The sequence below is a fragment of the Crotalus tigris genome, unplaced genomic scaffold (assembly GCF_016545835.1).
Source record: "Crotalus tigris isolate CLP2741 ecotype Arizona unplaced genomic scaffold, ASM1654583v1 scf7180000017674.1595824, whole genome shotgun sequence".
In the NCBI taxonomy this organism is placed as follows: domain Eukaryota; kingdom Metazoa; phylum Chordata; class Lepidosauria; order Squamata; family Viperidae; genus Crotalus; species Crotalus tigris.
The window spans coordinates 596,006-608,223 of NW_024096559.1; the positions used below are offsets into that span (position 1 = coordinate 596,006).

At 42.1% G+C, this 12,218-nt stretch overlaps 1 protein-coding gene across 3 annotated transcripts in view; it reads left to right on the top strand.

The window, feature by feature from the left end:
* The first annotated feature begins 39 nt into the window (after positions 1-39).
* The window catches only part of NR4A1 (nuclear receptor subfamily 4 group A member 1), a 46,032-nt gene continuing 33,853 nt past the window's right edge, over positions 40-12,218 (top strand). Inside the window, exon 1 of one of the 3 annotated variants that reach the window (XM_039337325.1) lies at positions 40-204. Coding sequence is in view for 2 of the 3 variants with exons in the window: in XM_039337323.1 (XP_039193257.1) it covers positions 3,171-3,333 (163 nt within the window). In the remaining variant the exon portion in view is untranslated. Of the gene's footprint in view, positions 205-3,088; positions 3,334-12,218 lie in introns of those variants that run through there. The other 2 variants (XM_039337323.1, XM_039337321.1) reach the window with 2 other exon arrangements.

Here is a 12,218-nt window from a genome sequence, read left to right on the forward strand (position 1 = left end):
GGGGAGAGCAGCCGGGCTGAGCGCCTTGCGGGGGATTGTTGTTCTTCGGCGCGGAAGTGGGCGAGCAGGACGACCGACTGGCTGGACCGGCTCACCATGCCTGGGGAGGTCGGGGCCCCGGAGCCCGCTTCCGGGCCGCTTTCCCCGGCGAGGGCGCCGAGAGCCGAAGCTGCGGGAACGGCGATGGAGAAGCGCGTGCAGCAGGTGAGCAAGGGCGCGCGCCCGGGCGATGGCCCACCGCCTCAAGCCCTCCCGGCGCGGTCAGCCGCTTAAACCCCGCCAGCCAGCCGTCTGTCACAGCTCATCCGGATTTCCTCCGCCTTAAAAAAAAAAAAAAAAAAACTTCGGGGCGCGGGAACTTAGCTTGGTGAAGTTTGCACCTCGCCCTCGAGGGAAGGTTTTTAAAATGCAAAGGGTGGTTTTGGTTTTTTGTTTTTTTTTTTTTGACGAGAAGCAAGCAGGGAGCGGCCTCGTCTCTCCCCGTTCTTAGATCCCGGACGCTCCTGGGTGGGTTGGCGTGGATGACAATTGCCCTGGAGCTGAGGAATTCTTGCAAGGACTGGACTGCTTTTAGGGCTGCTCAAAAGTGCTTTTTTTCCAAAAGGCAACTGGACTGCGTTTCCCCCTCCCCATTTTGAGAAAGAAGAACAAAACGTTTCGTTTCTCGTCCCAAAAACTTCATCGGTTGCGATGGCGGGGGAGGGGGGAAAGGGGGACAGAGGCGGGGAGGACCAGGCACTAAACAGTTGAGGTTGAGTTGTGGTCCCCTTGGTGCTCTCTATGGGGGTTGCTCTTTTTGTCTTCAGGGTGAAATTGGTTGTGGAATTTTCTTGACACTTTACAGTTGCGTTGTAGACTGGAGAAAGGTGGTGTCTTATCCCTCCGCCTCTGTTGCGAGAGGGGTGCTCAGTGTTAACATAAATGGCCTCTTTTACACCTCTTTCAAACCAATGATCCTCTCGATCCAAAATGTGTCCAGTTGCCTTTTGAAAAAAGCACTTTTGATCTCATCATGATTTGATACCATGGTCATTTGAATCTGTCACAGCATTGCATTCGTTTCAGCATTGATTAAACACTTGTTTGAATATGATTAAAAGAATAGATAAATTATGGAATATAAAGGGGCCCTATGGTAAGAGGGACAAGATATACAAATGGTATAGGATTTTTTTTATAATATAAGAGATGTAAAAATATTGGGATGGTGTATCTGAATGAAAAGTTTGGATATTTAAAGGTAATTAACTTTAAGAAAATTATGACTGATAAGAATGGTTTGAATACAGAGGGGAAATTAAGCTTAAATAGGAATCTTGAAAACAGGACATATAGTGACTTAACAAGATGACTTTTATAAATACAATTGAAACATATGCTGATCAGAATAGATGTTATATGCTGATGTTACTGTTCTTTGTACAAACACAAGGAAAATGTTTATATCCAACTTTGTATGTATCGAAAATATCAAGAACTATATTTGTTTAATGTTGACAAGAGGAGAACACTACTGGAAGAAGAGAAGATCAAAGCAACATATTAATATATTGATTATGGAACTATAGAAATTATTATTGATTGTTTTTTAAATATATGAACCCAGACAACACGCTAAAGATTATTATTGTAAAAAGCAATAAAATATATTTTTTAAAAAAGCACTTTTGAGACAACTACAGGCAGTCCTTGACGTACGACCACTTGAGCTCAAAATTTCTGTTGCTAAGTGAGAAATCGGTTAAGTGAGTCTTGCTCCATTTTACGAGACCTTCCTTGCCACGGTTGTTAAGTGAATCACTGCAGTTGATAAGTTAGTAACTTATTAACTTATTGTAAAGTGAATCTGGCTTCCCCATTGACCTTGCTTGTCAGAAGGTTGCAAAAGGGGATCACGTGACCTTGGGAACCAGTTGCCAAGCATCTGAACTTTGATCACGTGACTTTGGGGATGCTTCAAAGACCGTAACTGTGAAAAATGGTCATAACTCACTTTTTTCAGTGCTGTTATAACTTTGAACGGTCACTAAATGAACTGTTGTAAGTCAAGGACCACCTGGATGACGGAGAATCTCCACAGACATTTTATGGGTGCATTTATTATTTTTGGGAATTGTGAGGAAAACATCTGCTGGAGTTTCTGCACCTTAATACTTAGAAGGGCACCTGGCTGGATCTTTACAGATCATCTTTGTTCTTTGGGGTTATTAGGGGTTAGAACAACATTCACCAATGCAGTGCCTACCTGCCCGGTTGCGGCATTAGGATTTGGAAGCTTTGGTGTCACTGCATCCCTGGGACTTGATAAGATAATATGTTCTGGCTGAATGCTTTCATTGAATGATGCACGTGGAAGCCCATGGGTTGTGGTCTAATTTCTAAAAAAAATGCTCCGCTACAGACTTCAAGTGTCCATTTCCTTTTCCTTTGAAGTCTGCAGCACCCGGACTTCATCTGATCTTGGAAGAAGATTGCTCAAAAATTATTCTGCTGTTCAGAAAGGGGGAGGTTTCATTTCTCCCCTTTCCTAGAAATCAGTTTCTTGGGATTAAATATGGTTGGGCATCTTTTAAGCACCCAACATATCTTGGGTTGAGTTCATACAGAGAGACTTGTAAGCCTCTGTTGGGGGCTACTTGTATGAACCGAGTTAACTAGTAAATTGATTTATTTGGTCCTTGGGGTGTGTCCCTCAATCAAATTCTTGGTTTATACATCATGGACTTATTACAGAAGCACACTTTGTGTTAGACCATCGAGAATCAGGTTGTGATACATTCTAAATACTTCAGAGAACCATGTGCTTGGTGAGGGCAGTAAAGTAAAACACTTCCTTAAAATAGCTTTACTGCCCTCCTTGCCCTCTGTTTGGATGTAAAGCTAGTTTTGTTCCATGGAATTCACTCCTTGATTAAACCAATTAATTGGCTATTAAATTAAGAATATTTACTTGGAAGGAAGTCCTGCTGAATTCAGTTGGACAGAGTCCACATGTGTGGGCTTAGGCTTGTAATTTTTAAATGTCACTGATGTGTGTGGGAGTGTGTGTGTGTATGTGTGGTGCTGGGGGGGGGGAGAGTGTAGTTGATTGACAAGCTAGATATGTTTCTAGTGTGCAACCTGTTTCTCTTGCTGGAATAGCAGTTCCGATTGCCACGTGGCTCTGGTTGATGATCTTGGCAATGCTTCAAAAGGCCAGAATCCCTTTTTATGTAATTGTTCTGACCACTACAGGTTTTTTTTTTTTTTTACACCATGCCATCCATCTAGTGAACAGTATGCTTGAGATGTCAGTCAGGCTGGGTGTGTTAAATGTTCCTGCAGTCATCCGAGGTAAGCTTAATGTGAGCCTCCTCTTTTGGTGTGATTATATGCTTTTCTTTAATGATTAAAACATGGAATCCATAATCCTTGTGGCTATGAAACCAAGCCTGAAGCTATGTGAGCACTGTCTAGTGCAGTGGTTCTCAACCTGTGGGTCGGGACCCCATTTGGGGTCGAATGACCATTTCACGGGGGTCGCCAAACCACGCTGTCCGCCATTTTTTTCCTTTTCCCTAGCTGTCCTACTCCCTCTTATTGGTGGCCACACCCACTTGGGGGTCACCACAACATGGGGAACTGTATTATGGGGTCACGGCATTAGAAAGGTTGAGAACCACTGGTCTAGTGAAATAGTTAATGCTGAAATTAGAACTGAGCAGTAAGCTTTTAGTATCTTACCAGGGCTACTTCCTGGGAAATGCTTTTTGAACGTATTAGTTCTACAATATTAAGCATTTTAGTTGTTTTGTATGCACTGACTGAAGTAACAAATAATCCAAATTCTGTCGCTCTGCTTTATTAATCTTGCTGGAAATTATTAAGTGAGAATTATGCATTCAGAATATAGACTTCAGAATGCTAAGAAATTATGGGGTTGTAGATGGATCCTTAAACTAAATTCACAGATTTCTCTAGCCATTTTTTTTCTTCCGTTCAATCATGTCCGATTCTCAGATACTGACTGAACAAGTCCATGCAGTTTTCTGGGCAAGGTTTTTCAAAAGTGGTTTGTCATTTCCTTCTTCCTAGGGCTGAGAGAAAGTGACTGGCCCAGGTTAATGCAGCTAGCTCTAGTCATAGTTTGTTTTAATTGTTTGTTGATTGTCATAGGTCTGACTCATACATAGTGCTAAGCCATAAACTATTATTTACATTATAACTTAGCACAAAGGATAAAGAATAAGGTAGATTACAGCTGCTGCTTTTTTTTTTTACCCTTGCCATTTGAGATTAAATGTTTGGATGTGTTTATCAGTAGATATCTTTTTTTTTTTTAGATATATGATAACTATTTCACGGAAGGCAAGGATGGAAGGGTAGGGAGGTGTGCTTTTCTTGAAGGTCTCTTCAAGCCATGGATATTTATTTTCAACAGCAGAAATGTACCCGTATGCACCCATCCTACTTTGCTCTAATTAACAACAAAAATCATTAAGAGGAGCCTGCTTGTTAAATGGTATGTAGAGATTTGGATGTCATAACTGATCAGATCCCCTCAGTGCCAATTTCCATAAGCTGATTTCTGATCCTTATAGGATTGTATCTACACTCCAGGCTTTAAAAACAGACTAACATAAGTGATAGACAAGTGGTGCTTTTCCAGTCCAAAACCACATGTAAATCACTTAGTTTACTGGAGCGCTCCCTTCACTGCTGGCAAAAAGAACCTCTTTTTATTAGGGAATTAAAATAGTGAAAACATGGCCAGCATTTCTTTTGGTGCATTGAAATGTATTTTTACCTTATTTTATTTTAGAATTGGCCATACTTGGCCTCTGGGATTCCCTTCTCAGCATTAACTGGAAATATGTGGTTTTAGAGGCTAACAAGGGAAGTTTCTTGATTTCAGATGGATTCCCTACCTGGCCTATATACAGCCCTGGCATCTACTTTCAAGAGCTGCTGTCACGGAGTGCTTGCTTGTCCAGCTGCTGACGTTCAGTAGGGGTGGGGCACCCCTCACACTTTGTCTGACGCCCCTGTGGGCTTGGCTTGCTCTGAAACACAAACATGCGTGCGCGTAGCATGTTGGCTGCCAAACCTCCACTAGCAGTTCCCAGCCTCTGTAGATTGAAACCAGCTGCAGGCATTAGTCTTCCACTGTGGCTGGCAGGCAGCCAGATGGCTGGTGCCCAAGGTGTTCACTGCACCTGCAGGCTTATGTTAATAAAAGGGGGACAGAGTAGGGGGCAAAAAACAGCTTTTAAGTTGCTCAAAGGAAGCTCTTCTTCCAAGACGAACATGTTTCATCCACAGACTCTTCTGTTTTGGGCAGAAAGGCTGAAGAGGACATACTAGACATTCTTTCCAGAAGGGAAAACCCTTGGAAATAACTGTAGCTACAACGTTCTGGCCAAACTCAAAATATTTTTCCTAGCCATTGGGCTTAAGTTTTTATTTGAAATGGCATGTCACATTTTAAGAAAAGAAAAACAACATGATTTTATTCAGTTTTCTGTGGGGGGGTTGGCTTGATTCTAAGTCACTTGTGCTTCCAGATGGAGAGCTTTTGTCACTACCAATCAAAGGACATGGCACTGTTGTTCTTTCTTTTCCTGGATATGAAAAAAGGCAAAAGGCAGAATTTTGAGAAAATAGAGGAGGGAGCACACTAAATTGTGAAATTCTGCCTGTGGAATGCCACAAGAAAGCCCTCATTTGAATAAAACATCTGACGTTGGCAGATAGAAAAGAGCTGAAATCTCTGCAACTAATGAAAGATGTAGCCTAGAAAACAGTAGGAGACACGATCACATTTAAATAAGCAGCATGATATTATTGGGATAGATGAATTCATTTAAGCATTCATTCATTCTGAGCAGAAGAACCAGTTTTAACCCAGAGTTGAAACAAGGAGTATTCCACAAATCAATACACAGTTTTGATGCCTTCCAGAGGTGTTGGACTTTTAATGAACATGATGGGAATTGCAGTCCAATGCTTGTGAAAGGCACCATGTAAAAAGGAACAATGGAATTGTTCAAACAGAAGGACTTGACATTTAAATGAACTGATTCGGCAACAAAAGATAGTTATATTCTCAAAACAAAAATGCCTTTCTTGCAGAGCTGGTTTCTTTCTCTTACCCCTGTTGCTTTTCTTGGAAGGATCCTTCCAATTCAGTTCTCCGCTGATTTGCCAGTACACATTGTCCTATGGCTAATAACTTCGGCCAAGAAAGATGCTCTACTATTGTATTGTTTTTTTGCCAATAAAAATGGTTGTGGCAGGAGTTCAGGATGCATGGGCTTCAGCTGAACATTGTCCAGAGTGACCAAACTATTGAAACAATCAGGAGTCCTCTGGGGCCAGGTGTCAAGATAGGGAAAGACCTCTCTATTTGTCTTTTGGTAGAATTAGAAAGAAGCATCTCTCTCCCCTTCTTCAGGGTAAGACCCAAAAGTTTTAAGGGGCTTCTTCTTTTTAAAGTGAAGACTAGCATGAGAAGATGCTTGCCTTCTGGAGAAATATGGTCAGAATTTGAGTCAGTGGAACTGGAAAATTTAAGACTCACTTTCTTTTAGGACATTAGGCACTGCCCAGAAGCTTTTCCTATGGAGAGGTTGAAGCTAAAGAGCAAGTCTAGGCTTCATGCTAACATTATTGTTGGGACCCAGATGGAAGTGACACAGACCTTTTTGGAGATAGAAAAAACACCCTAAAATATGAGATCCAACTATTTTATGCTGCTCCCCAAGCACTTATTAATTTTATTAAATAAGTATCTGTCCTTCTTCCAAAGAACTTGGGAAAGAGTAGCATGACCATCTTGTATGAAAGTCTAAATCTTTTATCAGCCCAAGGTTCACCAAGCTTTGCATGATATTTGAGGGCAGCTTTCCAAAGAGGCTATTTCATGTGTTCTAAAGACTGAAATCAGTGCCTTTAGACACTTTGTCCCTTAAGCCCTCCCCGATGTAGAAAGATAGGATTTAGATGAAGGCAAGCATTTGGATCTCCTGGTTCAAGGTTCCTATTATTAGCAAACTCTGATTAAAGCAAGTCATAGAGTAGCACAATGGGTAGAAAACAAATTCCAAGTTCCTGAATGTAAAAGAGATGAGAAATTTAACCAATGGTAGGCTAGATTCTGTGCTAAATACAGCACTCTCAGTAAACTGGGGAAAGGAAAATCCACCAATGGAAACTGTACCTGCCTAAGAGCCATACTTGCACGTCTGTCCTGGGCGAGATCAAGTCAAGACTGGGATCTCTATGGTCCAGGACGGGTGTGGCAACTTTGGCTGACTTGATCTGATTGGGCAGGAATACAGTCTAAACCCATTGGTGGATTCTCCATCTCCAGTGCTGGAGAAAAAGTTGCAGTCTATGACTCCACATTCTCCTCTCCCCAGTAGAAAGGTGAAATTGGGAGTTATTTTTTCTTAGTACTGGACTAGGATAAGAAAAATCCAGATTCAAGTTCTTACTAAAATACGAAACTTCCCCAGCGAAGCCAGGCTACTTGTTTTCTATCTGCCATCTTAACCTATCTCACAAACTTGTTACAAAACTAAACTTTTTACCCCCAAAATTTTTTTTTGAAGAGGAGCATCCTATACCCTGTTTTTTTTTTCTCCTGGAAGAAATGAATCCTAGATGAAAACCCTACTTTGCAAAAAGAAATTTGTTTATTTGATATGTTACTTTTTAAACAGTTATTCACTTTGCAGTACATCAATCAAGTGAGCTATGCATTTTCTGAGAAGGACTTTCTTCCCTGGAAATATTTGTTACTGTCTAGATAGAATATCAGTCTCCATAATCCCAGCTAGGAACTCCAAGCACCTTGGCACATTCCACTCCAGAATGAAAGTGAGAAGGACTTTGTCTTCTAGCTAATCTGGTCTGCACCTGGACTGTTGGCATGAGTGGGGCTGGGGTCAACTGTCTGACACTCCGAATTCAACTTACACCAGGCTGTGTCTAAATTGAGCCAGATACAATCAGCAATAGGACTAGTAGGAAGAACATCTGCCTTTGAAGAATACTGTCTGGGTCACCCTTCTTTCTTAGGAAAAAAAATTGCTTTTGTGTAATTTAACTCTACCACTGTCTGTCTCAGTCACTCAGAAGTAAACAAAGCCTGGGTGAACTGAGCACATCTATCCAGTGAATGCCAAAACATGACAAAAAGGAGCAGGGCATGTGAAAGATGCAGTCTGCAGTCTTGACAGTTGGAACCCCTCTTCTCCCACAGTTTTAGTCAGGGCCAGATCGAAAGTTGCACTCCCCCATTGCATGTGTCTTCTGGTAGTAACTGTCCCTTATGGCCGTGTTTCCCAAACTTGACAATTTTAAGGCATGTGGACTTCAACTCCCAGAATTTAAACTTGACAAATTTAAGGCATTTCATGCCTTAAAATTGTCAAGTTTGGGAAACACTGCCTTATGGCAATCCTTGGAATCATTTGTAATGGTGCCTCCCTAGTCTCTCAGGAGCGGGGTGGAATGAAAGGCTGGAGGCCTCCTATTAGCCTACTAACATTGCAGATCTAGAAGGAAAGAAAATAGACCTTAACCAACAATGCGTCCAAGAATCTAGTTGCCCGACATTTAAATTCACTCTCTTAATTAAGCACTGGGTTGATACTATTTTTCAAATGCCACTTCTGGATCCTTTCAGGTGGTTGATAAGCCAATGTTTAGCTTGCTGCTAAACATTGTGTCTTGTTCAGAAGTCCTTTTCAACAAAACCCAGCAAGATGCATGGTAAGGCAGGGACTTTGTTGGTCTCTGTCCCAAAAGCTCTTGGCAATTCAATGATGTTTATTACCTTCTCCGCCAGCCCGTTCCAAAATATGGCTTGAGAACACTCTGAAACTGAGGGTTGTCTTGCAAATGTACTGTGAGTACTTGCACACCCTCTTTCCTTTAGATCCAATTTGTGCCAGAATATTTTGCAGATCTGGGTTTTTGTTTGAGGGGTACATGATTTTGATATGATTGGCAGCCCCGGAGGCTGCCAGGGATGTTAAAGCACAGTCTCTCGGGACTTGCCACCTGCTCCATCCGTGTTGCTGGCTGGTAAAGCAATAGCTCTGTTGCTTGAGCAGAACTGCAGTTGGCTTTAGTTTTAACACACACATTGTCAGATAGCTTTCAAAGCCTTCTGTTTTTCCACAGCACTGTTGCCATTGCTACGAAAACTTATCCCTTTCTTTCCAATATTCTCTTAAATGGTTGCAAAAGGCACTGTGTATATAGTTTGCCCACCAAGCAATATACAGCTAGAACAGCACAAAATGTATCATCCCCAAAGTCTGTAGAAGCAGATACAGACAAGGAGAAAGAGAGATGCCTAAATAGGGAGAAAAAGGAGCATGTCGAATAAACGTGAGAATGGAGCAAATTTGGTGGCCATTCAATAGTTTGTGTGTTTGGGAGGGAAATCTCAGATGGGAAAGTAGAATTGAATCAGCATTCTGGGCTGCAATTACCTGCTGCAGGTTCTGTTGGTTTGCCTTTGCTAAACATATTTTCTTAGTTCATCTGTCTTTGTAGTGAGGAACCACATTCCCATCAGAGTAATTTGTAGGCAAATTGAATGGGCCAGGTAGAGCCAAAAGCAGATCGCAAGACCCAGACTTTCATTCCGACCATCTTTCTTTTCTGTTCTTCCTTTCTCTTATTAGGTGGGCTCAAACAATATGCTTACCCTGTTTTGATGACTTAACCCTGGTTGTAGTTCAATATATTGTGCAAACCTAGAAACCAGCCCAATGAGTAAGGGCCACTCACCTGCTGCATTTTATTTTATATTCTCTTCTCATATCCCGTTTTTTCTGTCTCTTTCAAGATCAGAGAAAAAAAAGCCTATCTTTCATCAGAGGTTTGAACGGATATCTTGTCAAGGGTTTTTGAAGTCAGCTCTAGGACCCTGTAAAATTGGGCCAAGGGCCCAATTAAATATTTTAACCAGCAGCTCGGTTGGCTTGCTGGCTATAGATCTGCATTCAGATTGCACCTTTCATTGTGCATCTACTTGTCTTGTGCTGCTTTAACACAAGATTTTCCATTTCATTCCAGCACGTTGGTCAGGAATGGAACCCCAGGGCTTAGGTACATATTGACAGTTCTGTCAATTACTTTGAACTGAAGGGAAGAAAGGAGGTATCTGGGCCTGGAGATCTAAGTGGGTTTCCCCTGCCGCCTCTGAGTGGCAAGCCACATTTCCATGCACCTAAAGAAGTCCTCGCCTCCCCCGCAGACTTTGCTGAGGCTGGAAGCCACAGGCTGTTCACCTTCAAGCCTGCTTATTTACCTCAGTGGAATTTCCCACTGAAGCCATCTGAAGGTATGCCATGACATTTACCCCTTTGGGGGTCTCCCAAATTTGATTTTTGCCTTTTATGAGGCTATTCTTCTTTCTCTTCTGGAATCCGAACCACCATCACCGTTTGGAGACCAGGTGAATATGCAGGAAGTTTTGTGGCTTTTTGTTTTCCTTCAGGCTTGGCTTTCTTCCAAGGGGCTCTTTTTCCAGAACAACGGGAGGGCATATTGACTCCATTTTGACTCATAATACAAATCAAAGAGCTAGATAGTGAATCCACATCTAAATTCTGTCATTCACCAGTCAACACAAATTGTCATCATTAACAAGTTCAGGATTATACAAGGAGTGAGGGAGGATGTTCTGAGATGGAATATTGAGACTCTCTGCATTGCGGAAAGTGTTGGATTTATGGCCTAAATCAGTCTTTCCAGTTGATATTCTATGAATTCATCATTAGGAGGGCTTTGGCTCCACGATCATTAGGTAGTATACTGTCCCTGAATTTGCAATCACCATGAGACAAAATAAGATTTCTTTGGTTTTCTCTTAGCAAAATAAACAAACCCAGCCATTGTGATTTACAGGCCGTGATTTTGTGGCTTAAACCACCCAACTATGGTTTGTTTTTCCCAAAATAGTTAAATATAATTCAAAGCATTTGACATTATTCTGAACATACAAGCCCGTATCAGAATGCAATTTTGTTGTTGTTGTTGTTAATTGCGAAGTCGTGTTCGACCCATCACGACCCCATGACTAAAAAGTTGGCTGGTAGTTGGTGTAAGAAACAGGCAGATATCTGGGCTCTTCTGAACAGCTTATGCTACAAACATGAATCCTCTGTTAACCTATTTACCAACCTGACTCTTTAAAAAGAAAAAATTAAATCCTCCACAGGACATCCTCAGTTCCACATTCCTGAAATGTTCAGGTTTGCCCTTAACACAACCCAGCCTTTGAGAAATGTTGGAAAGATGGCTACATTCTTCTTCAGAGCAGTTGCTCTGGGATTCTCGCCAGGTCTTTGACTCAAACATTGCCTTAAAAACGCATCTCATTACGCAGTCGGTTTTACAAATGTGAGGCCTTTAAGCAAACTCAGAGGTTGTTTAGGCCAAAAATATTTTTAACAATAGGAAAAGCCATCAATCTTTCCAGCTGCTGAGTTATCGGTGTCTTTTATGCTTGGCCCACATAATTCCGTTTGGAGACAACAGTATCACCAGCAGGAGAATTTGGGAGGGGGGGGAGAGAGGGAATGAAAGAGGCTAGACTGAGGCTAGACTCCTGTCTACAGAAGCGAGCAAACTTTTTTTTAGGGATTGAACTAAACTTTGCAAAGAGACTTTTGCATCTAACTGCTGAACCAGTAAGCTCAAGTTTCCTTTCCACCAGACCTCTTTCCAACGTCTTTCTCAGCATACTTATTCAAAAAGACAATGCTATTCAGCAAGACCTTTTTTGTTGTCTGTCTCTTCAGGTCAGCCTTGACTCCTGGTGGCGGCCTGGACAACTCACTGCCACTTTCTTGGCAACATTTTTGGAAGCGGTTGTCTTTGCCTGCTACCTGGGACTGAGACTGCTACCTAGGTGCTCAAAGTCACCTAGATGACTTCATGCCTAAGGCAGAGGTCCTGGTGTCCTGGTTTCTGTCCTGATGCTTTTAACCCCTACTCCAAACTGCCTCTCAGAGAAGGAAATTGTCCCTTCAAGTCAGTTTTGACCCCAGGCAATTGCCTACAGCTTCCTCAGCAACATTTTCAGAAGTGAAAATGAAGGAAGACGCAGTTTGGTCTACTGGTTAAAGCACCAGGCTAGAAGTGGGAGACCGTGAATTCTAGTCAGGCTTTTGAACCGGTCACTCACTCTCAGCCCAACCCACTTCACACGGTTC